The sequence below is a fragment of the Oryx dammah genome, unplaced genomic scaffold (assembly GCF_014754425.2).
Source record: "Oryx dammah isolate SB20612 unplaced genomic scaffold, SCBI_Odam_1.1 HiC_scaffold_19, whole genome shotgun sequence".
In the NCBI taxonomy this organism is placed as follows: domain Eukaryota; kingdom Metazoa; phylum Chordata; class Mammalia; order Artiodactyla; family Bovidae; genus Oryx; species Oryx dammah.
Genome location: NW_024070203.1, coordinates 77,876,549 through 77,903,023, shown reverse-complemented (window position 1 = coordinate 77,903,023; position 26,475 = coordinate 77,876,549). Strand labels below are relative to the sequence as shown.

At 45.5% G+C, this 26,475-nt stretch overlaps 1 protein-coding gene across 2 annotated transcripts in view; it reads left to right on the top strand.

Moving 5' to 3' along the window:
* MATN2 (matrilin 2) overlaps positions 1-26,475 on the top strand; it is a 147,214-nt gene that overhangs the window by 65,829 nt on the left and 54,910 nt on the right. For both annotated transcript variants that reach the window (XM_040261013.1, XM_040261012.1), the window contains exons 4-5: positions 4,987-5,109; positions 24,272-24,394. In XM_040261013.1, coding sequence (XP_040116947.1) covers positions 4,987-5,109; positions 24,272-24,394 — 246 coding nt within the window. The remainder of the gene's footprint in view (positions 1-4,986; positions 5,110-24,271; positions 24,395-26,475) is intronic.

Here is a 26,475-nt window from a genome sequence, read left to right as displayed (position 1 = left end):
GAAAACTGTGATGCTACCAAAGTTACTCTTCCACAGCACAAGTCAGGTGAGACAGCCCTTGATTTTTTTTTCATTATTATAAAAACTCTTGGTATAAACTCTTGTTAGAAAATTCAAAAACAGATAATTATTGCTTCAAGATCTTGGTTCACTGCTTTCATACAATCTACATTTTTCAACCTATTTCAAATGGAGACGGGAACTGAGCCCAGAGGGATAGATGCAGTTCAGGGTACTATGTCTGTGTGCTAAGTTGCTTCAGTCGTGTCTGACTCTTTGTGACCCTGTGAACCATAGCCCAGCAGGCTCCTCTGTCCATGGGATTTTTCAGGCAAGAATACTGGAGTGGGTTGCCATTTCCTTCTCCAGGGGATCTTCCCGACCCAGGGATCAAACCTGGGTCTCTTTCATCTTTTGCACTGGCAGGGTTCACTGCTTTTAAAATGCTTCTTTCAAAGACGTTATTTTGTAACATTGATTTTTTTTTCATTATTATAAAAGCTCTTGGTATAAACTCTTGTTAGAAAATTCAAAAACAGGTAATTATAAATAACAGAAAAAAATGAAACTCTCACCCCTCCTTGGTAACCACTGTTAGTCAGGGTTCCTGCTGGACAAAGATCGGAGGCAAAACGACTGTGGGAGCTGAGCAGGGGGACCCAGGTGGAGGAGTTCCCACCCCACCTTCAGAGAGGGGCTTGAGGCTTGGGGGCTGGCTGTTCCAGTGTCCTGGGGTGTCATGGTCCAGTCATCAGGAGTCTGTGCAGGGACGCTCCCCTCCTGATTAGGGAGCCAGTATATACGTCAGTAGATAAATGCCTATGTCATTAACATGGTGATACATGCCAGGAAGGGCTTCCCAGGTGGTTCAGTGATGAAGAATCCACGGGCCGATGCAGGAGCCATGGGTTCCAACCCTGGGTCGGGAGAATCCCCTGGAGTAAGAAGTAGCATCCCACTCCAGTATTCTTGCCTGGAAAATTCCATAGACAGAGGAACCTGGCGGGCTTCAGTCCCTGGGGTCACAAAGAGTCGGACACAACTGAATGACTGACCACGCACGCACGCTCGCACACATGCACACACACGCCAGGAGGGAAAAGTCAGAGGTGCACAGACACGCGCTGACAGCCGGTGGGGGTGGCCAACAGCTCTGACGGACAGTGGAAGGTCCTCGTGTCAAGAAGTTGATTTTCCCATCCGCACACATGCAAACCAAAGCTACTTTGGCATGGAAGTCAGAGAACTACCACTTTGTTCCCAAAGAAGTGGCTTTCATTTATCCGTAGGTTAAATCCTTTCCATTTCCCGGAGCTAAAACAGACTGTGATGTCGCCAAAGTTACTCTTAGAGCACAAGTCAGGGAAACGGCGCATCTCCCTTTCTGAGACGTTCACCCTCAGTGGTCCCCCGATGAGCAGGGTTGAGACCAGGTCGCCTGCTCCCAGGCCCTCTGCCGTCCGGTGTCAGTTGTCCTTCCGAAGCCCCCTCCTGCGGCTTCTCTTGGAATTCCCGGAACGGGGGGCCAGCTCCCCTATCTGCCCTGCTTTTTCCTCCACTTCTGCACGTTTACTGTCCCCTCAGCTCCGGGTGGATCCTCTTCCTTTTCTCCGTGTCTCTTGCTTGCCTGCCATCCTCTTCTGATTGACCCAGCTTGGGCTGGCCGTAATCCATCCCCGTTCTGAACTTCCATTGTATTGGCAGCACCTCTCTTGTGGTTTTCTAGCATGTTCTGTTTTGTATTTTAGTTATTTAGGGTTCATCTGATAGCTACTCTGGCTCTCCCAATCCTCAAACGGGGCTAGTTTTTTCCACATGAATGCCTTTTGCATTCACTGTTCTTTCAGTCAGAAACACTCCCACATATATATATGGTGGTGGTGGTGGTTTGGTCACTAAGTTGCGTCTAACTTTTGCGACCCCATGGATTGCAGTCCGCCAGGCTTCTCTGTCCGTGGGATTTCCCAGGCAAGAATACTGGAATAGGTTTCCAATTCCTTCTCCAAGGGATCTTCCTGACCCAGGGATCGAACCCATGTCTCCTGCAATCCAGGCAGTCTCCTGCATTGCGAGCAGATTCTTTATTGCTGAGCCAAAAGGGAAGCCTATACATATATATATATATATATATATATACACACACACACACACACATATATATACACACATATATATACACACACACACACATATATATACTAGTTTAGTTTCAGGTATGCAATATAGTGATTCAGTATTTTACATTTCCACTGTGTATATTATGAAACAATCACCACAATAAATCCAGTTACGATTTGTCACCATATTAAGTTGTTACAATATTGCCTATTATATTTCCTATGTGTACATTACATCCCAGTGGCTTATTTATTTTACAGCTGGAAATGTGTACCTCTTAATCCCCTTCACTGATCCATATCCCCAACCTGTACCTTCTGGCAACCACCAGTTTGTTCTCTGTATCCATGAATCTGTTTCTGTTTTGTTATATTACTTCATTTGTTTTATAGATTCCACATATGAATGGGATCATGCAGTATTTGTCTTTGTCTGATTTATTTCACTTAGCCTAATACCCTCAGGGTTCATCCATGTTCTTATAAATGGCAAAATGTCATTCTTTTCTATGGCCGAGTAACATTTCATTGACTATATGTAGCACTTCTTTATCCATTCATCTGTTGATGGGCACTTAGGTTGCTGCCATATCTTGGCTATCGTAAATAATGTTGCAATGAACATAGGGGTGCATATATCTTTTTGAATTAGTGTTTTTGTTTTCTTTGGATAAATTCCACTTCTGGGTTTTATCAGAAATGCTCTTCTTAGAACTTCACCTTCCTAGCCCTTAGAATACAAGCTGCGTGATGGCAGGAGCCCCTTTGTTGGTTCACACTACATCCCCAGTGCCTGGGACAGAGTAGGTGCTTTGTTGATTCAATAAATGAAAAGTATCTGATGGTTCCGATTTTTCTTGTATCTCTGGCTTAGACTTGTAACTAACTGTAAATTTTGTCATTCTTCAATTATTCACTATGATTTTTGCATGAGCTGAAGTTTCTTCTGATTATTGTTATTTTCCCTATATCTGGATCCATGGGAAATATCAATTGGAGTTCCCAATTGGAAACATAAGATAGAAATAAGATAAAGAAAGGAATTTGCACCTATAATTTTTTCACCTACTTCATTGATTTAGGAGTGAAAATAATTCTTTTAGCATTTGAAAGCCAGAATCCTTCTTTGTGTAATTTTAGACCTAAATATTTTTTAATCTTATGATGTAGCTTCTATTTTTTAAAAAATTAATGCATTTGATAGAGGTGCTAAATATGTCAGCTTTTATCTTTTTATCATTTGATATTTTACATTTATCAAAAAGTATAATAAACTATAAAACTCAAAGACCTAGGAGGTTACATTAAAGTGTAGTCATTGGATTCAGGGATTAATCAAACTTTCTAGTGAATTAAGTTTTTACCATTGCTGTCACAGTGATAACTTTTAACCAGAGGAAGAAAAAATTTTTAATGTATTCAATCCCTTTAATGCTCTTTGATTTTCTCCAAGTTTAATGGTAAAGTCCCTGAAAGAGCTAGTTACGAAACCACGTCATTATCCTTGCTGAGAAATAATGTCATAAAGTCAGCCAGTTTCTTCAAAGGGGAGACTGAGTTGATGAAGGATTAAAAATGCCTTTAAACTTTTCATCCTCTGATATATCCTTAGTTCTATGGCAATAAACGCACTGCTGTGAATGTATTCTTACATTGCGTTTGAATAAAGAGCCAGAGCTCAGCCCCTTGGGGACACATAATCAATATTTGACTGGAATAGCACTGTTAATCACCATAGAGGAGCCTGTTGGACTACAATCCTACGGGGTCACAAAGAGTCGGATGTGACTGCATGACTTTCTTTTCACTTCACTTCAGACCATAGATTGATTTCTCCCTATCTTTGTTATCTCTACCTAAATTCTTCTGGCTTCCCATTTTCCGCCTTTATTACTGGGATGCATAAATAGAACACAAAGAGGACTTTCAAACATCCTTCTGACAGAGAAATGGAATGAAGGAAAGTATGTCCAAAGAGACCAATGCAGACTTGAAAATAAGGGACTCTTCTAGACCTGCTGTGTTTTTGGTGGAGTAGCAGGTCTTTTCACCATGCTCTCTCCCAGCTTCTGCAAAATGTCAAAGACAGCACCAAATGATCTTGTTGAGACTGTGTACATAGGTGGGTACATTGGTGAGACTGATTACAAAGCCTGTAGGTTCTCAGAGAATATGAATGGTACTTGATTCGGACAAGCACAAAGGCCTGCTCATGATAACTTCAATCCTCAAGAACCACCCATCATTCTCCTTGACATGAGAAAAATACATATTGATGTTAATTTAAAATTTTCTAATGCATTTAATAGAGAAGAAAAATTCCAGCTTTGAAAAATGTGCTTTTATGTATACATAAGTGGCTTGTGTGCTCAATCACACCTGTCTCTCTGGGACCCCATGGACTATAGCCTGCCAAGCTCCTCTAGCCATGGGATTTTCCAGGCAAGAATACTGGAGTGGTTCCTACTCCATTTCCTGCTCCAGGGGATTCTCCCAAGCCAGGGATCGAACCCCTGTCTTTTGCATCTGCTGCCTTGGCAGGTGGATTCTTTACCACTACACTACCTAGGAAGCCCTTACATACATAGAGACTCACCCAACTATTAACAGAGGTGGTCTCTGGATGGTAGGACTGCAGGTGGGGAGATTACAGTTGAATTTTCTTTTCTATTTTTTTTTCCCGTTTTCCAAGATTTCCAAAATGTTCCAAAATTTCTTATATCGCTTTCAGTCAAGGGTTATTTTGCCAAGCGCTGTAGAGCTGCTCGTTGATGGCCCTGTGCCAAGCGCTGTAGAGCTGCTCTTGATGGCCCTGTGCCAAGAGTCGCCTCCTTCTGAGCCGAGTTCTCATGATGCCGCTTTGCCCCAGTCCAGGATCTGTGTGCGGCGGACGACCATGGCTGTGAGCAGCTCTGCGTGAACCTGCTGGGCTCCTTCGTCTGCCAGTGCTACAGTGGCTACACCCTGGCCGCGGACGGAAAACGGTGTGAGCGTGAGTGTCCCGTCCAGCCTTGCCTGATGGGGAAACACCAGGAGGGAAGAGCGAGGGGAGGCCACGAAGCCAGGTGCTCTCCTTTGAGTTTCGACCAAGGGCTCCCAGTTCTCTGTCCTAGTTGTTAGCCACCATTCGGATTTTAAAGACGTCGTTTGTGGCTGAGCTTAGCATTTTCCCAGTCTGGGTCCTCAGCAAAAGGCATATTTATGATAATCTAGGTTAATAGATCAATCCATTACTGCTTCCCTTGGCAAGGACTGGGCGGATTTGCATTCAGTTTGGAGCGGGTGTCTGGGCTGGTCTGCCTTCAGTAGAGCTCAGGTGTTATTTGCGAGGTCAGGTGGTGATGGGTGACATTGCTGAGTGGCACCTCAAAGAGGTGGGCAGCCTCCCTTCTAAGCATGGATCTGCAGTTCAGAGAGGGTCCCAGGGACCGCCAGCTGTGAGAGGCCAGCTGTGAGTAGTAGTAGTGTTAGTCGCTCAGTCGTGTCCGACTCTGCGATCCCATGGACTGTAGCCCACCAGGCTCCTCTGTCCATGGGATTCTTCAGGCAACAACACTCTTGTGGATTGCCATGCCTTTCTCCAGAGGATCTTTCTGACCCAGGGATTGAACTCGGGTCTCCTGCATTGCAGGCAGATTCTTTACCATTTGAGCTACAGGGAAGACCAGAAAACAAACAGCAGCCTCCAACACTGGCCGCAGCTGAGAAGTCCCAAGGGCAGGCAATACTTGGAACCACAGGCACCGCTTGCAGTCAGCTGAGTGGCTTCCCACTCAGGCGACTCCACACTTCAGGGGCCGTGAGAAGCGGGGGTGGCATCTCATTTCTTTTTTCCTCGGCACCTGTAGGGCAGACCATGAATCCCTAATATGCATGTGGCGCCTCCCAGCTTGTCTGCAAAGCCCTTTAAACTCGCACAGACTCATTAGTCTTTCTACCAGCAAACAGTGCCTGGCATAGTAGGTGTTCAGTAAGCTGAGCAGGGTACTTATGAGGCAGACAGTCCATAAGGAAAGGAAGGAAAAGGACTTGATTGGCATCAGAACTGGAGCCTTCCTTTTCTAAGTCTAAATCCTCCATTTCTTGTTCCCTATTCCGTTGTTTGCAGAGGACCTGTTCTGTCTTGCTTCCCACAAACAGTAAATGCTGATTTGTTTTTGCACATAGAACTTACACTTTCCAGCCCACTGTGATTCTTAGCTCGGAATGTGGAAAGAAAAAGCAACAAAACAAAAGTATAGGTGAAAAAAAAAAGTAAAGGTGGTGGCCTATTCTTTGCAGGTGATGATGAGAATAAAATGGGTTAGTTCGCTTGCTTTTACACACTGATGGAGATGAAAAACCACCCGCATCAGAAGTGCACAGTGGAATTGGTCTCCTAAGCCTTAGAGTTGTTTTTCCCCCTTATTCTGTCTGTGGTGACCATGATAGGTAGCAGGGTACCACATCCATTAACACTGGCAGAATAAGAAGTCAATCTGGAAACATCAGCCCTTTTTTTTTTCACTACATTAATTTTTATTATGCAAGTACCTATTTTCATTGAGGAAGTTAGACGAGAAAATCACTATTATAGCTTGTCGTATTTTCTGCTGCTGCTGCTGCTAAGTCACTTCAGTCGTGTCCGACTCTGTGCGAACCCACAGACAGTAGCCCACCAGGCTCCCCCATCCCTGGGATTCTCCAGGCAAGAACACTGGAGTGGGTTGCCATTTCCTTCTCCAGTGCATGAAAGTGAAAAGTGAAAGTGAAGTCGCTCAGTCGTGTCCGACTCTTCGAGACCCCATGGACTGTAGCCCACCCGGCTCCTCCGTCCATGGGATTTTCCAGGCAAGAATGGGGTGCCTAGACCCACAGAAATATCTACTTCTAGACATTTTGTTAATGCTTAACAAAATGAGGTCATATGCTCTATCTTGTTTCACATACTTTTCCCTTGTGTGCCTAGTCACTTAGTCATGTCTGACTCTTGGCAACCTCATGGACTGTAGCCCACCATGCTCTTCTGTCCATGGGATTCTCCAGGCAAGAATACTGGGGTGGGGTGCCCTTTTGTCCTTCAGGGGATCTTCCTGACCCAGGGATTGAGCCCAGGGCTCCTGCATGGCACGCGGATTCTTTACCCACTGAGCCATCAGGGAAGCCCGATTTTTCCCTTCAGTTCAGTTCAGTCGCTCAGTCGTGTCCAACTCTTTGTGACCCCATGAATTGCGGCACGCCAGGCCTCCCTGTCCATCACCAACTCCTGGAGTTCACTCAGATTCACGTCCATTGGTTCCGTGATGCCATCCAGCCATCTCATCCTCGGTCGTCCCCTTCTCCTCCTGCCCCCAATCCCTCCCAGCATCAAAGTCTTTTCCAATGAGTCAACTCTTCGCAACCCTTACCGGTTGTTAAATGGGTAGAAACTTTGGGTGCTGTTGGGTCAGAAGGAAATCCCACCATTGGAAGTAAGGCCAGGGGATGAGCTTCAGGAAACAAGGCCAGGGCGTCTGGGAACTTAGGGTGAGGGAAGGAGCAGGGCAGGCCCAGAGCTTGTGTGCATGACAAGGGTCAGGGGCAGTTGGAGCCAGGGCTGGGGCAGGGGACCTGCCGTGGCCCTTGAGAAACTGGAAGGCAGTGAGAAGCTCAGTTCTTTGGATGTTGCCAAATAATTGTCTAAGGGTCCCCTGTAGTGGAGAGCCTTTGAGTCTCTAAGGCTTTTGCTGAGACTTCTGGAGTCTGACATTTACTGAAGAGCGGCAAGCATGAGAGGGGAAGCTGTGGTTGCCTGGGAGCTGTCATGGGCTGTGTTTGTTAGAAAGTGCTTTGCTCTCGCTGCCGCCGTCAGCATGTGAGAATGTCCGACCTCCTTGGAGCCGGGGTCAAACCGAAGAAGGGGAGAACGGGAGAGGCTATACGTGACTCCAGCCTCATCCATCAGATGTTATCCTCTTCCTCGTCAACCAAATATTTGACCTGTTGGAAGCTGAGTGTGCAATGATTGAGTGGCCGTGGACCTCTGTTGCCAGTTACTTTGGTTAGGGAGACTGAACACAATGCCAAAGTGTCAATTGCTGCTCCGTGATGCTGTGCTGAGTACAGAGCAAATAATGGAGATATGAATAACAGAGGCTCCAGGAAGACAGAGAGGAGGGAATCCTTATGGCCAGCGTGGGGAAGATCTGGGTGAGGAAGGACGGGTAGCGACTGGATAGATGTCCAAGGCGACGGGAGGCATGAAGGGCAGCGATCGTGTAGAGGAGGCCGTGCTCTCGAGGCTTGAGGACTGAGACCACGTGTGTGTCGGGGCTGGGGGGCGGGAGGGTCGGAGGGCAGCAGACAGAGATCTAGTAGATAAGAGAGAGACTGTCACCTCGAGAATGCCAGGTTGAAGGGTATAATCTGAAGACACCAGTATGAAGGGACTTGTCAAAGATGGCATGACCAGGTATTATTACAGCGGGGAATTCAGAGGAGAAGCAGAGGCTGCTAGGGACCCTGGGAGCCTTCCTTTAGCCCCTGCTCTAGGTGGTCTGGATGTGGGTGGGCAGAGAACGATATGACTGCGGGACTATAATCCCAGTTCATCCAGAGGGATCCCAGTTTATGGCTGTTGGCTCAGTTCTTGATAGCACTCTCTCCCACTTTGAAAGGGATTCCATTCTGAATGAAAGATTATAAGGTCACCCTAGTTAAGGCCAGCCTGACTCAAACAGCTGAAAAGGCTAGCTCTGCTGAAGCTAAGAATTCCTGCAGGTGCAAAGCGGGAGATGGAGTTGAAGACATCAACTGGAACCAGAATATTCAAGGCTTTGAACACCAGGCTGAAGAGTCTGAACTTCATCTCAGATAAAAAAGACACTAAAGAGTTTCTGATTGGGACGGATAAAGGCAAAGCCTCATTTTAGAAAACTCAGTCTCATGGTGCAGGGCGGGATGGATTCCAGGAGGAAGAAAGAGGGCTAGAAAGACCGATTAGAAGACTATGATAGTCCTCTGGTGGAGGGTGACCAGGGCCAGGTTTGAGTAGCGACTGTAGAAATGCAGAGAGAAAGAAGGGGTTGAGAAATGAAAGGTGCAGGAATGAAAGAAGGCGTGATGAATAAAGAGGAAGAGGAAGAGTCACGATCGAATTCCGGGTTTGAGCTGCCATGATTCTGAGAGTGATGGTGAGAGTGATGGAAACAGACTTTGTTTTTTAATGTTTTCATTTCGGGCTGTGTCAGGTCTGAGTTGCTGCATGCAGGCTCTTTGTTGCATGGACCCTCTAGTTTGTGGCACACAGACTCAGCAGTTGCCCCGAGAAATATGAGATCTTAGTTCTCCATCCGGAGATCAAACCTGATCCCCGGTATTGGAAGGCAGATTTCTAACCCCTGAACCACGAGGGGAGTCCTGGGAACAGATTTCTTAGAGAAGATAATGAGGATACGGTGGGTTTCAAGCTGAGATGGGACACCTGCAGGGACACGAGGAGAGGGAACAGAGGCCGCACCAACACCAGGAGGAGAGGGTAGGACGAGTGGAGCAGGCAGGAGGCAGCGCAGCCGGTTCCTTCTGAATTTCCATTTCCAGCATTCACGCCTGTGTTTGTTTTGTAAGTGTCTGGACCTTCAACACAGTAAGACCTGGGCTCAAATCCTAGTTCTGCTACTTGCTAGTCATCTGTCTTTTATTTCCGAGCCTTGGTTTTTCTCATCTGTAACACAGAGTAGTCATACCTACATCACAGAGTTGGTGGGATTAAATTAGATAACGAGTACGGTTCCTAACACACTTGGGCAACTGTTGCTGTTATTGTTATTACAACACATGTGATCACCATCATTGTTTCCTGGATGCCATGAAGTGCGGAGTTAGGAGAGAATGAAGCCTGAGCCTTGGGCTCAGTCACAACATGCAGGGAGCAGGAGGGGGACGTGGGGGCAGGGAGGATGTCTGCGAAGGAACCGCCTAAGGTGGGGACGGAGGAGTTGAGGAGAGATGGGCGGGAGAACCAGAAGTCATGGACTAGGATGCGAAAGAGAATTTCTAGGCCAGGTCAATATTAGTGTCATGCCCCAGCGAGGCCAAATGGAACAGAACGTAGAGAAAAAGCCACCGAGTTGAGTCATTGGTAATTCATCTCAGCCAACATTTCCAGACTCTCTGCCAGGCACTCTGCTAGGCATTAGGGACCCAAAAATGACCAGGAGGCCATTGCTAATGATCAAGAGGGGTGAGGTAAAGGGCAGATTTCCAAGGGGGAGAGGCAAGGGGGTGAGGAAGTGGGGAGAGCAAATCTGACCTCATTGGAGGAGGTTTGCTAGAAATTCACCATGGCCAGCTACTGTGAGTGGACCCCACGGGAGTACTTTGACTCATCCCAGAATTATGACGGTGGCTGCATGAGAAGTCAGTTCTGAGCCAGGCGCAGGACCTTTGAGCCAACATTTCCACACTTTCTGAGTTAGTGGAACCGTAACTTCAAGGGCTAGAGTTCCATTTTTTCTAACTGCTCATTTTAACTCTGGATAGAACTGAATTTGTTTCAACATTCAGGTGATCAGGGTGGATTACTCACTAAAGAAAGTCCTCATTTTGCTTTGGTGGAGTCTTGGTATTTGTAACCCAGCAGCTTCCACTAAAGCTGTATTAATTTCCATCCAAAACTGAACAATTTTTCAAACACCCTTAGGCTTCTGTAAAGCAGTTTAAGGGCAGAGTCTGTACATTTTTAAGAAAAATTTCCTGGTCCTTTACATTTTCATCCGTGCCTGGTTCTAGAGTAATTTTGGTTAGCAAATTGCCTTAATTAAGCTCTGTCTTTGAGAGTGAATTTTTTGCTGTACTTTCTCTCCTGATGTTTACTTACTACCTTGTCTTTTGGGGTAACCTGGGTCCTGTTTGCATCTTACCTGCCCAAGCAGATTATAAACCCTTGGGGTGAAGAAGGTGCAGAAGCCAATTCCTTTAATTTTCATCTTTCACAGAAAGATGACTTGTAAAATGTTTTCCTTGAATCATTAACTAAGATTGACTAATCATAATCTCAAGCATTCGTTTTTCTAAAAAAAGCTTTTCCCCTTGATTGATTTCTAAATTACAAAATCAATTTTTGTTTATTTAAAAAAAATCAGAGTACATACAGATGTGAAAGTGAAAGTCGCTCAGTCATGTCCAACTCTGCTGACCCGATGGACTGTACTGTCCATGGAATTCTCCAGGCCAGAATACTGGAGTGGGTAGCCTTTCCCTTCTCCAGGGGATCTTCCTGACCCAAGAATTGAACCCAGGTCTCCTGCATTGCAGGCAGATTCTGTACTAGCTGAGCCACAAGGGAATCCCAAGAATACTGGAGTGGGTAGCCTATTCCTTCTCTAGAGGATCTTCCCAACCCAGGAATTGAACCGGGGTCTCCTGCATTGCAGGCGGATTCTTTACCAACTGAGCTATGTGGGAAGCCCACATATAAAGCCCAGATTTATATGAAATCAAAACCTGAAAGACATTCCTCCTTAATTTCACTCCATGGAGATAATCACCACTGAAAGCTTGGCCTCTCCTTCCTGCCTTTCTTCAAAGATGACTTACTACCTTATGATGCTCTTTGCTCGTCAATACATCCAGGGTTTAGCACAATGCCTGACACACAGTAATTGTTCAGTAAATGGTCATGGAACAACTGAATGGTATTAAAATATCTCTTTACTCCCAAATTCAAGCCTTATTTTATTAGGCAGGCAATGTGATAAAAATAATTTATACTCCTTTAATGTTACTAAATTCCAGGACCTGTGTGAAACATTTTATATATAACTGAGGCCATCCTTTGAAGGATGGTCTTCAGATATACTGTGGTCACGCATATTTTACAGGTCTCTTCACCTGTCTGTTTCACAGACTTCATCTGTAAATTGAGGATAACAATACTTACCTCCAAGGGTTGTTGTGAGGGTGAGTTGAGCTAATACATGGAAAGCCTCACTGACTCTGTAGAGACCTAGATAGGAAAATAATCTAAAAAAGAGTGGATATGTGTATAACTGATTCACTTTGCTGTACACCTGAAACTAACACATTTTCAGTCAACTGTACTCCAATTAAAAATGTTATGTACATGGCAAGCGCTTGGAACTGTACTATACATGGGCAACTGGTACACATTAGTTGAATTTGCATCTTTTATGAATTTTATCTTCTCATGAATGCTTGCATGTAATAAGGCATCAAACATGGGGTACGTTTGAAAAATCACGTTGAGACCCATCCCCCGAATGCTGGTGGCCCACAGCACTGGTATTTAGCCTGCTGCTACTGCTGCCTTTCAAAACTTTCCTTCTATATTCTTCTGTCCCAGTCACCTTCAATGAGAAGGGAATGCTAAGTTGCTTCAGTCGAGTCTGACTCTATGCAACCCTATGGACTGTAGCTCACCAGGCTTCTCTATCCATGGGATTCTCCAGACAAGAATCCTGGAGTGGGTTACCATGCCCTCCTCCAGGAGAGAATCTTCCCAACCCAGGGATGGAACCTGTGTCTCTTACACCGCCTGCTCCGGCAGGCAGGTTCTTTTCTACTAGCGCCACCTGATGGCTGGTATTTAAGTTGGTGACAAGGGATGGGAGGATCAATCTTTGTACTCAAAGTCAAATTTTTACTTCATCAGCTTACTCCTCATGCTTAAAGCTTGATCTCCCATGAATGCAAAGATTTCTCCATGCCTTAGTTTGCGAGGGCTGCCTTAACAAACTACCACAGAGTGAGTGGCAACAGTTTATTTTCCCAGTTCTGGGGTTAGAAGTGCAAAGTCCTCGTGTCAGCAGGCTTGACTTGTGTTGAGGTCTCTCTCCTTGGCTTGCCGCTTCTGCATGTGGTCTTTGCTCAATGCCCAGGCATCCTTGGTGCCTCTGTGTGTGTGTCTAAATTTCCATTTCTCCTGAGGACACCAGTCAGATTGGATTAGCACCCACCTTAATGGCCGTATTTTAACTTAATTACCTCTTTAAGGGTCCTTTCTCCAAATGCAGTCACCGACTGACCAACTGGGGATTTAGGACTTCAACAAATGAATTTAGGATGGGACATGCAGCCTGGAACATGTCCCTGTGGTTATCAAAATCCATAGGAAACTTTTCTCTGAGTTTTAAACTCCTACATATAGGAATCCAGTCATGCCCTGGGAAAGAGGTTTGTGAAGCTGACTGTGCGTGTATCTTATATATACTCAGCAAGTAAATTGGTTCTACAATTTCTCTAAATGACATACTTGGTTTTTCTTACTCTGTCATCAACAAGCTAACAAACCCAAATGCTACTCTTTAAAATATCCTGTTTCTAGTAAGGCCATCCTCTTTGCAGACTAATCCCTGCTGAGGACACCTTGGAATTCAACTAGATTATAAATCAGAGACTGTCAGTCTTAGGCTTTGTTCAGTTCAGTTCAGTTCAGTCGCTCAATCGTGTCTGACTCTTTGCGACCCCATGAATTGCAGCATGCCAGGCCTCCCTGTCCATCACCAACTCCCGGAGTTCACTCAGACTCACATCCATCGAGTCGGTGATGCCATCCAGCCATCTCATCCTCAGTTGTCCCCTTCTCCTCCTGCCCCCAATCCCTCCCAGCATCACAGTCTTTTCCAATGAGTCAACTCTTCGCATGAGGTGACCAAAGTACTGGAGTTTCAGCTTCAGCATCATTCCTTCCAAACAACACCCAGGGCTGATCTCCTTCAGAATGGACTGGTTGGATCTCCTTGCAGTCCAAGGGACTCTCAAGAGTCTTCTCCAACACCACGGTTCAAAAGCATCAATTCTTCGGTGCTCAGCTTTCTTCACAGTCCAACTCTCACACCCATACATGACCACAGGAAAAACCATAGCCTTGACCAGATAGACCTTAGTTGGCAAAGTAATGTCTCTGCTTTTCAATATGCTATCTAGGTTGGTCATAACTTTCCTGGAGTAAGCGTCTTTTAATTTCATGGCTGCAGTCACCATCTGCAGTGATTTTGGAGCCCCCCAAAATAAAGTCTGACACTGTTTCCACTGTTTCCCCATCTTTTTCCCATGAAGTGATGGGACCGGATGCCATGATCTTCGTTTTCTGAATGTTGAGCTTTAGGCCAACTTTTTCACTCTCCTCTTTCACTTTCATCAAGAGGCTTTTGAGTTCCTCTTCACTTTCTGCCATAAGGGTGGTGTCATCTGCATATCTGAGGTTATTGATATTTCTCCCGGCAATCCTGATTCCAGTTTGTGTTTCTTCCAGTCCAGCATTTCTCATGATGTACTCTGCATATAAGTTAAATAAGCAGGGTGACAATATACAGCCTTGACATACTCCTTTTCCTGTTTGGAACCAGTCTGTTCCTTGTCCAGTTCTAACCGTTGTTTCCTGACCTGCATACAGGTTTCTCAAGAGGCAGGTCAGGTGGTCTGGTATTCCCATCTCTTGAAGAATCTTCCACAGTTTATTGTGATCCACACAGTCAAAAGCTTTGGCATAGTCAATAAAGCAGAAATAGATGTTTTTCTGGAACGCTCTTCCTTTGTCCATGATCCAGCGGATGTTGGCAATTTGATCTTTGGTTCCTCTGCCTTTTCTAAATCCAGCTTGAACATCAGGAAGTTCATGGTTCATGTATTGCTGAAGCCTGGCTTGGAGAATTTTGAGCATTACTTTACTAGCGTGTGAGATGAGTGCAATTGTGCGGTAGTTTGAGCATTCTTTAGCATTGCCTTTCTTTGGGATTGGAATGAAAACTGACCTTTTCCAGTCCTGTGGCCACTGCTGCATTTCCAAATTTGCTGGCATATTGAGTGCAGCACTTTGACAGCATCATCTGTCAGGATTTGAAATAGCTCAACTGGAATTCCATCACCTCCACTAGCTTTGTTTGTAGTGATGTTTTCTAAGGCCCACTTGACTTCACATTCCAGGATGTCTGGCTCTAGGTGAGTGATCACAGCATCGTGATTATCTTGGTCCTGAAGATCTTTTTTGTACAGTTCTTCTGTGTATTCTTGCCACCTCTTCTTAATATCTTCTGCTTCCGTTAGGTCCATACCATTTCTGTCCTTCAATGAGCCCATCTTTGCATGAAATGTTCCCTTGATAACTCTAATTTTCTTGAACCTTGCACCAAATATGGTTTATCCTTGGAAACAGCTGAGTGCTTTCCAGCGTGTTAGGCAGAGATTGAACATAGCAAGACTGGCTTCCAACCCTGAGATCTTAGCACTCTGTGATCCAGGGGGGGGCAAAGAACTGCAGTCAGAAAGTTACTCTTTTGCTTGTCTCAAGCAAAAAGACCAAGGAAGGATTTTTTTGAAGTAGGAGAGGACTTGGAACAACAGAGGACCTACTGAGTTACACACACCAATCATCTCCATACATCCTCCCTCTAAACTTGGTGTCTTTTTATAAGTACAGTTTTGCAACCACGGAAGTTGTGCAAAGGTCACCTAAAACATGCAGCGAAGGATGACAGAGTTGAATGGACTGGAACTCTCAACCTTAGGAAGCTTTTGGTTCACGTGGGCTCCTCCACGTCTCGCAATCGCCTCATCTGCTGTCCTCAGAGACCTGGCAGAGAGCAGTAGGTGGCCCTCAAATCAAAGTGGGATTTTGACACCTTTAGGTTTTGCGGACCAGGATCTTGGACCCAGGAATGCTTGAGTCCTGCTTTGCCAGTCTCTCCTCTCCCCTTCGGTTGCCCCAGAGGGCTGTGCACACGAAAAACAAAACCAGCAGGAAAATTGGAGTCCAGAAGAAACCTTCTTGTCGTGTGAGATCAGCTAAAGAGCAGAATCATGAAAAGTGCATATCCAAACCTACCTGAAGTGTTTACATTTTCTTCAGAACACATAAATATGCTTTTAGTAAAACTTCTTTTGATTACACTTCCAAAAATTACTAATTTTAAGTTCATTTAGAAAATATGATTTAAAAACATCTTTAGTGGATAAACATACTCATAATATGTTGTCTATGGTTTTCAACTTTGATTTCTTTAAGTAGGAGCAAGAATTTGAAGACTTCTATAAAGCAGTCTAAGGGCAGAATCTGTAAAATTTTTATGAAAATTTCCCTAGTCTTTTACATGTTTCATCTATGCCTGGTTCTAGAGCAATTTTAGTTAGCAGGTTGCATTTAAGTACCAAAAGCTTTCCACTTGGTTTTTATTTTTTAAAAATTCCATCTATTTTAGTGCTTGCTTATATATTTAATTAGTTTTTATAGTATTTCAATTAATTACAAAAAGATATACAAATAGCACATAGAGGTTTGGAAATAAAAATAACTTTGACTCATTTTAACAATGATTTTAAAATTTTTATATGCATCAGTGTGACCTAGAGAACTTACTAAAGCATATATTCCTGGGCCACATACACAGAGTTTCTGATTTAGTATGTCTGGAGTGGGGCCTGAGAATTTGCATTCCTAACAAGTTCTCAGCAGTGGCCACAGGACTGGAAAAGGTCAGTTTTCATTCCAATCCCAAAGAAAGGCAATGCCAAAGAATGTTCAAATTACCATACAATTGCACTCATTTCACATGCTAGCTAGATTATGCTCAAAATCCTTCAAGCCAGGCTTCAGCAGTATGAACTGAGAACTTCCAGATGTACAAGTTGGATTTAGAAAAGGCAGAGGAACCAGAGATCAAATTGCCAACATCCATTGGGTCATAGAAAAAGCAAGGGAATTCCAAATATTTCTTCTGCTTCATTGACTACGCTAAAGTCTTTCTGTGGAACACAGCAAACTGTGGAATATTCTTAAAGAGATAGCCAGACCATCTTATCTGTCTCCTGAGAAACCTATATGCAGGACAAGAATCAACAGTTGGAACTGGACATGGAAAAACAGACTGATTCAAAATTGGGAAAGGACTACATCAAGGCTGTATATTGTCACTTGCTTATTTAACTTAAATGCAGAGTGCTGCTGCTAAGTCACTTCAGTCGTGTCCAACTCTGTGTGACCCCATAGACGGCAGCCCACCAGGCTCCCCCGTCCCTGGGGTTCTGGAGTACATCATGCAAAATACTGGGCTGGATGACTCACAAGCTGGAATCAAGATTGCTGGGAGAAATATCGACAACCTCAGATGTGCAGATGACACCCACCTTAGAGGCAGAAAGTTAAGAGGAACTAAAGAGTGTCTTGATGAAGGTGAAAGAGGAAAGTGGAAGCTGGCTTAAAACTCAACTTTCAAAAAACTAAGATCACGGCAGTTAATCCTGTGTGCCATGAAGTCCCATCACTTCACAGCAAATGGATGGGCAAAAAGTAGAAACAGTGACAGATTTTATTTTCTTGGGCTCCAAAATCACTGTGGATGGTGACTGCAGCCATGAAATTAAAAGACGCTTGCTCCTTGGAAGAAAAGCTATGACAAATCTAGATAGCATGATAAAAAGCAGAGGTATCACTTTGCTGCCCAAAGTCCATGTAGTCAAAGCTATGGTTTTTCTGGTAGATATATATGGATGTGAGAGTTGGACCATAAAGAAGGCTGAGTGCTGAAGAACTGATGCTTTCGCACTGTGGTGCTGAAAACTCTTGAGAGTCCCTTGGACTGCAAGGAGATTCAACCAGTCAATCACAAAGGAAATCAACCCTGATTGTTCTTTGGACTGATGCTGAAGCTGAAGCTCCAATACTTTGGCCACCTGATGTAAAGAGCCAACTCATTGGAAAAGACCCTGATGCTGGGAAAGACTGAGGGCAGGAGGAGAAGGGGACGACAGAGGATGAAATGGTTGGATGGCATCACTGACTCAATGAACATGAGTTTGAGCGAGCTCTGGGAGATAGTGAAGGACAGGGATGCCTGGTGTGCTGCAGTCCATGGAGTCACAAAGAGTCAGACACGACTGAGCGACTGAAAAACAACAAGTTCTCAAGGGAGGATTGTTGCAGCTAGGTCACCACCACATTTGGAGAACTGAATAAGCGTGCAGCGAGTCAATAGGAAAAGTACACAGGTGCTCTAGAGCATGTGTTCCTCCGAGGCTGCTTTATAAGCATGCATCCCAGCCAACGAGAGATGTGCACAGGTATTCGAAAACATAGGTATTCCAACAGCTTCGAGCATTTAGCATGTTCTGGGCGTCAGATCCCATATTTTTCAGAGGTAACGAAAAGCAATGATTGATCAGATGTTGGTTAAGTGTTGGTCAATTAAAAGAGCTTCTTCTGTGCAACTTTATTAACACCTGATTCAACATTGGATACCCTGTTCTAGAACATTCTGGGGGATACAAAAGGTGAGATTGGAGTATGTGGCTTAGACTTTAGACCCAAGAAAAGCTTCTGGTCTCTCCCCAGTCTAATACGGGACCAGCACACCCAAATGTCTCTCTGAAGAACAGAGATGATTGGGCTCAGAAATTCCAGAGAGGGGTAGTGTCTGAGTTTTAGGCTTTTAGGTACAGTGACCATCACTGTGGTACTGTCAGTGGCCTGGAACATGGGCGTCAGATAGATCAGCAGCTATTTCTGTGGAAGGGACACTGTTGCTGGCAAAATCTTGGCTTTCTCTGCCCACTGAAGCCAAATAACAATTACAGAGACAGAATTTGGAGGAAATAGAAAGGTGGCTTTAAGCTAGCAGAGAAGGAGACACAGTCGGCTGATGCCTCAAGAACTGTGTCCCCCTTCCATGAAGAGTCTAGGGCCTTATATAAGATGAGGGCTCGCAGTCAGGAGTCAGTGGTGAGGAACTAAGGTGATAGGATCTCTATTTCTTCTGCTCGTATTGTTTCAAAGACTGGCATCAGTAGCTCAGTGGTTGAGTCTGGTGGTTCTGGGGCTCTGCAGCCTTCTTTCTGATGTATAACTACAAGGGGAAGGGTGTTGTAAGGGTAAGCACCAGATCCAGGATGTATTTAGCTTAGAATCAAAGGAAAATAGGTGTGAAGTGTGTAATTCCTGCAGAATTAGGGGGCAGAAAAGCAAACTTAGAGACATGCAGAGTTTGGAACAGTTAAAATTAAAAAAAAACAACTAGGAATGTTCAGGCCGGCTCACTGTTCTCTTTATCTTCTTTGTTCTCAGGAAAGGGAAAGAAAAAAAACCTCATTCCTCTTTTTTTTCCTTTTCACTGCAGCAACACTAACAAGTGGGGTAACCTGAAGTTGGCCCAGCTAGCTGACAGCGGACAGCCGTATCCAGGGTTGGGAGATTTTCAAGACAGCAGCTGGGGCTCAGGGTGAGGAGGTTGGAGGTGGGGAGTTGTTGTTTGGTCGCCCAGTCATGTCCAACTCTTTGCGACCCCGTGGACTGCAGTACGCCGGGCCTCCCTGTCCCTCACCATCTCCCGGAGTTTGCCAAGTTCATGTTCCTTGCATCGGTGATGCCGTCCAGCCATCCCATCCTCTGATGCCCTCTTCTCCTCCTGCCCTCAATCTTTCCCAGCATCAGAGACTTTTCCAATGAGTCATCTGTTCACACCAGATGACCAAAATACTGGAGCTTCAGCTTCAGCCTCAGTCCTTCTAGTGAATATTCAGGGTTGATTTCCCTTAAGATTGGCTGGTTGATCTCTCTGCTGTCCAAGAGATTCTCAGGAGTCTTCTCCAGCACCACAGTTCAAAGACATCAGTTCTTTGGCGTCCTGCCTTCTTTACGGTCCAGCTCTCACAACAGTACGTGACCACTGGGAAGACCATAGCCTTGACTGTACTGACCTTTGTCAGCAGAGTAATGTCTGATTTTCAGCACGCTGTCTAGGTTTGTCATCGCTTTCCTGCCAAGAAGTAATTGACTTCTGATTTCATGGCTGCGGTCACCATCTGCAGTGACTTTAGAGCCCAAGAAGAGGAAATCTGTCACTACTTCCACCTTTTCCCCTTCTACTTGCCATGAAGTATTGGGGCCAGATGCCATGATCTTAGTTTTTAAAAAGCTTTAGTCTTATGCTGGCTCTTTCACTCTCCTCCTTCACCCTCATTAAGAGGCTCTTTAGTTCCTCTTCACTTTCTGCCATTAGAGTGGTATCATCGCATATCTGAGGTTGTTGATGTTTCTCCCACCGGTCTTGGTTCCATCTTGTAACTCATCCAGCCCGGCATTTCTCATGATATGCTCACCGTATAGGTTAAACTAACAAGGTGACAGCAGACAGCCCAGTTGTATACCTTTCTCAATCCTGAACCAGTCAGTTGTTCCATAAAGGTTCTAACTGTTGCTCCTTGACCCGCATACAGGTTTCTCAGGAGACAGGTAAGATGGTCTGGTTTTCCCATCTCTCTAAGAGCTTCCACAGTTTGTCATGACCCTCAAAGACTTTAGTGTAGTCGATGAAACAGAGATAGATGTTTTTCTGAAATTCCCTCGCTTTCTCTATAATCCAGTGAATGTTGGCAATTTGATCTCTGGTTCCTCTTCCTTTTCTAAACCCAGCTTGGACATCTAGAAGTTCTTGGTTCACATAATGCTGAAGCCTAGCATTTTAAGCATGACCTGACTAGCATGAGAGATGAGTGCAATTACATTCATTACCACTGCTGCTGCTACGTCGCTTCAGTCATGTCCGCCTCTGTGCGACTCCATAGACGGCAGCCCACCAGGCTCCCCTGTCCCTGGGATTTTCCAGGCAAGAGTACTGGAGTGGGTTGCCATTGCCTTCTCCAATTACACTCATTACTATCACCCAGTTACTAACAAGTGGGTGACCCAAAGTGGGCCCAGCCGACAGCAGACAACCGTATCCAGGGTTAGGAGATTTTCAAGATAGCAGTTCAGGCTCAGGGTGAGGAGGTTGGAGGTGGGGAGTGTCTCCTGCTAATACAGGCTAGTGTGGGCTACAGCAAGGCCCGTCCTGTGATTAGCAGCCTGGGGCACGTGCCAGGGCTTGGTGTCCTTGACCTCTGTGCCTTGAGTGTCCCCAGCTATTCATTTAATGATACATTAGTTCTTGAAAGCTGATACATTAACTTTTAGAAAGATCTGGTACTAGCTCAGGATTTGTGTTGTGACTCAACTCCAGCAGCTGGCTGACGTCCATGACTTTCAGATCCTGAGACTGTGAATGTACTGTTCCCACCAAAACGGCTTGTGTGTTAAAATCACAAGTATCAGGCCTTATTAGAACTCTTTAGGGAGGGACATTAGAAAAAACAACACCTTAACAGAAACTTAATGAAGTCTGGGAGCAAAAGAATAAACTCAACACACGTTATCAGCCTTTAAAAATCTTTAGCTTTTCCCTTTGTGCCTTTTGATTACTGTGTTTGTATGTCATTATTTTCTCAATGCCTGGTTTTGCTTTTTAAAACTGTACACATGCGTTAATTTTCAGATTCAATTTCCTTGTTATTATTTACAAATTTTTTGGTATTCAGATAGCCTAAGTCATTATTTAGAGAGAAGCATTTTTAAGGAGAAAAAAAAATCCATAGTCCTACCACCTTAACACAGGAAGCAAAGCATTTTTATTTTTAATTTTCAGGTTTTGCCTTAGCGCTCTATTGAAAGTGGATCTAATCACTGTAAATATACAACTTTCAAGTCTACTTTTCTCACCAAATTTTGTTTTCCTATTTACGTTTATGTTATGGTACTAGTAACTACCTACCGCCTCAAGTGGAACTCCTGAGTATTCCCTACAAACCCCCCCCCACTTGCACCTTCCCCATCCCCGAGTCAGCCTGAATCCCTTTCTTTCCCCCTTCATCTCTAATATGAAAGGAATCTGACTGGCCCCCTTGCAACCTGGCGTACTGCCAGAACAGAGAACCACAAACCAGGTGACTGGTAACCACGGAACTGCATTGTCTCCTAGCTCTGGGAGGCAGAAGTCTGACAAGCTGCTGGCAGGGCCATGAGCCTCGGAAACCCATGAGGGAGAATCCTTCCTTGCTTCTGATGGTGGCTGTTGGTCCTCGGCACTCCTGAGCTGCAGCTGCTTGCTCTCGTCTGTCTTCATGCGGCGTTCTTCTCTTCCTATAAGGACGACAGTCACCCTGAATTTGGAGAAGGAAAAGGAGACCCACTCCAGTATTCTGGCCTGGAGAATTCCATGGACTGTATAGTCCATGGGGTCGCAAAGAGTCGGACACGAGTGAGTGACTTTCACTCACTCACCCTGGATTAGGCCCCAGACGGATGACCTCATCTTAACTTGATTGTATTTGCAGAGACGCCAGTTTCCAAATAAGATCACATTCACAGGTACCCGGGCTCAGGACTTCACCATAACTGTGTGCAGAGGGTGGGGACACACAAGTCCACAAGCACCCAGAGCGCCACGCCTTTCTCTCCTCCCACCTCCTTCCCACGCTGTGCCGGCTTAAGTCTCTCCCACCCTTTCCTCACTGGGGTTATTATAGTAACCTCCTAACTGGTTTTCTTTCTGTCTTTTCTTCTGGCTGTGCTAGGTCTTTGTTGCGGTGTGCGGGCTTAGTCACCCTGTGGCATGTGGGATCTTGGGCTTCCCAGGTGGCGCCAGTGGTAAAGATCCCGCCCACCAATGCAAGAGACGTAAGAGATGTGGGTTCAATCCCTGGGTTGGGAAGATTCCCCTGGAGGAGGGCATGGCAACCCTCTCCAGGATTCTTGCCTGAATCTGGTCCAGAATCCTATGGACAGAGGGGCCTGGCGGACTACAGTCCATAGGGTCACAGAGAGTCAGACACAACTGAAGTGACTTAGCACTCACACACATGTGGGATCTTAGTCGTCCCCCCAGAGATGAACCAGCATCCCCTGCACTGCAAGGCAAATTCTTAACCACTGGACCACCAGGGAAGCCCCCTAGCTAGTGTTCTAGTCCCATCTGATGCTATCAGCACTTCTCGATTTCTTTGTTCAGAACCCTCCCCCTGGGGGGTTTACTCCCTACTCACTCAGAGTAAAAGCCAAAGTCCTGGCAACGGCCCTCCCGACCTGCAGTCTCTATATCTCACCCCTCTCTGCTCCTGGCAATGGCCCTAAGGCCCCTCCTGACCTGCAGTCTCTCTGCCCCAGTGACGCTGGCCTCCTCGCTGATTCTCCAGCTCACAGGCATATTTCCATCTCTGGGCCTTTGCCCCTGCTGTCGTTCCCTTTGCCTGGGGTGCTCCCTCCCAGTTGGTGCTCCCTCCCAGTCATCCTCCTGGCTCGACCAACTGCCGCCTTCCTGGTGAGCCTTTCCTCACCACTACTGTTACATCACACCCTTTCTCTTACCCCCAGACAGCCTCTTTTCCTTTTCACCATTTTACTTTTCTCCAAAACACTCTCTACCTTCTCAGAGGCTGTGTTCTTTACTTACTTATTTTCTTTTTTATCTACCACCAGCATCCAAATGTAAGCTTCTCAAGGACTGGAGTTTTCATCTGTTTTGTTATTTGTTTCATTTTAGCACCTAAAATAGGGTGGGGCCCAGAGTAGGCAGACAGTGAATATTTGTAGGATTAATGAGTAAAAGGCTGGTATGTTTTCTCATAAACTACTAAACCATTTATCCTTATTAAGTGTTCATCTTATTTTCCAGAATTTTTTGGTCACTTGTGAATGATACTGCTATAAATAGCTAATTTCATATAATTAATTTACCCCTTTTTTCAATTATGTTTTGGGGTCACAGTTCCAGAGTGAATATTATCAAATGTCCTTCCAGAAGAATTTTTATCCATTAAAATGCCACCCACTTTAAATAAGTCTGACTCTGTTTCCCTGCTGCCTTGCCACCACTGGATTTTATCTTGTCTTTACTTTTGCAGTTTACTAAGTTTGCCTTGTGATTGTTTTGATTTGCATTTCTTTAACTTTTGAATACAATTGTTAGGGAATTCCCTAGGAGAAGGCAATGGCGCCTTACTCCAGTGTTCTTGCCTGGAGAATCCCAGGGATGGGGGAGCCTGGTGGGCTGCCGTCTATGGGGTTGCACAGAGTTGGACACGACTGAAGCGACTTAGCAGCAGCAGCAGGGAATTCCCTGGCAGTCCAGTGGTTAGGACTCCGTGCTTTCAATTGTTCTTATGTTCCTTAGTACTTTCTGGTATGAACTGTCTGATCCTGACTCCTGATTTTTTTCTCAAGGGGGAAATTTTAGTTTCATATTTATTTATCCATCCTCTTTTGGGGGCAACAGTATTAATCCTTGCTTATATTTGTTGCAGGTATGCTTCCAATCTACCATGCCCTTTACCTCTGTTTGTGTTTCTACCTAAATTCTGTGTTTTCATCTTTACAGCTGTGGACTACTGCGCCTCAGAAAACCACGGATGTGAACACGAGTGTGTAAATGCCGACGGCTCCTACCTTTGCCGGTGCCCGAAAGGATTTGCTCTTAACCCAGATAAGAAAACGTGCGCAAGTAAGTTACATGCACATTTTGATTGCTGTTGCTAGCCAGCCCAGCCATGGAAATCTTCCAGGCAAAGAGTAGCATAGGATTATGTGCTGGAGTTGGGGGACCTTACGCCTTCTGCCCCTGTTCCTCCTCTGTCAAGCCTTTCTTCACTTGTTCTAAGACCACAGCCCACTCGAGCTCAATGTCACCCTTCCCAGCATCTGACAATGGTATGTATCTATTATCAGAGGGCACATGTGGGAGCGCCCCCCCGGCATTTGCAGAGGATGCTGGCGAGCAGATCATATTACTTCATGCTGGCTCAGCCTGGCCGTGCCCACCAGTATTAACAGGCCTTAAGAAATTCTTTTACTGAGGCTTTGTGGCTTGTGGGCTTCAGCTCGGACTTCACACAAGTAAAGGAAAATCTCCGAGCCAGAAGGAGTTGACTGTGGTTGCCCCTGGGTGGGGGGAGGGGTAGGTGGAGGGCATTTTGCAGTGAAACTGCTCAGTCTTTGTTTAAGCTCTTTAGTTCTATTTGATTCCAACTATACACATCCATCGGAGAAGGCAATGGCACCCCACTCCAGTACTCTTGCCTGGAAAATCCCCTGGATGGAGGAGCCTGGTAGGCTGCAGTCCATGGGGTCGCTGAGAGTCAGACATGACTGAGCGACTTCACTTTCACTTTTCACTTTCATGCATTGGAGAAGGGAATGGCAACCCACTCCAGTGTTCTTGCCTGGAGAATCCCAGGGATGGTGGAGCCTGGTGGGCTGCCGTCTATGAGGTCACACAGAGTCGGACACGACTGCAGCGACTTAGCAGCAGTAGCAGCATACACATCCACAGGGCTTCCCCAATGGCTCAGTGGTAAAGAATCTGCCTGCAATGCAGGAGACACAGGCTCAATCCCCGGGTTGGGAATATGGCAACCCACTCTAATACCCTTGCCTGGAGAATCCCCATGGACAGAGAAGCCTGGTGGGCTAGAATCCGTGGGATCGCAGCATTGGAGACAGCTGAAGCGACTGAGCATGCAAGCATACGCATCCACATCACAATTAATTTGACCTCCCCACATGTGACCAATTTATAAACTGAGGGTCGTCACTCATTTTGCCAAAGGATTCCAAAAGAATTTTTTTGAATGTGAAGCTATGTCACAACATTCAAGGGATTGTATATGGATAATCATCATGCTATAGAAAAGTTCACTTGAGGGAAGTTTGTTTTTAACGTACTAGGACCCAGTATTTTTAAAAAGTGAAGTTTAATAGCAGTTTAGAATATCACCTCTGAAGCATACATCAATTGGAAAACAAGATTTCAATTCATAAAAAGGTCATGTACCGACCACCTTTCTAAAAACATGTATTATGTAAAGGAGGATGTGCCTGCACAGTTTGAAAAAGCATCCTCCCCAACTCCTGGACCATCACCTTGCTCTTCAGCCCCTGTGCCTGTCACACGCTCAGTCTCACAGTCGTGTCCGACTATTTGGCAGCCCCATGGACTGTAGCCTGCCAGGCTCCACTCCTCTGTAGTGGGTTGCCATTTTCTTCTTTAGGGGCTCTTCCTGACCCAGGAATCGAACCTGAGTCTCCTGCATTAGCAGATTGATTCTTTACCACTGAGCCACCTGCGCAGACTGGTGGCCCTTCAATCCCTACATCTCAAACAAACATCAGAGCTGGCATCAGGGGTGGAGGATGGAACTATAAGGGACACGGGAAGTCAAAGCATGGATTTCTGGAGCCCAAACCACATGCCAGTAGCAATGAAGAAGGCCAGGTCCTTTCTAGAGAAGATATCTCGGCTGAGTCTTGAAGGCAGAGCCATCCTTCACCAGGTGAAGAAGAGTGAGGTGGAGGTGGCTGGGAGGAGGTAAAATGTGCAAAAATATCAGCCAGACAGACTCAGTGCCACGCCTGGCACCTGACTGGCTTACAGTTGCTTATTGAAAGAATCAATGACTGTGTGAATGGACTGGGCTGTCCCTAGTCTCCCTTCCTTTGTGAAGCTATGAGCCAGCAGCCTAGGCCACGGTAGCATTCAGGGAGTTGTGGTTGCTGGGCTGATGAGTCAGTTCTGTCCATCAAAGT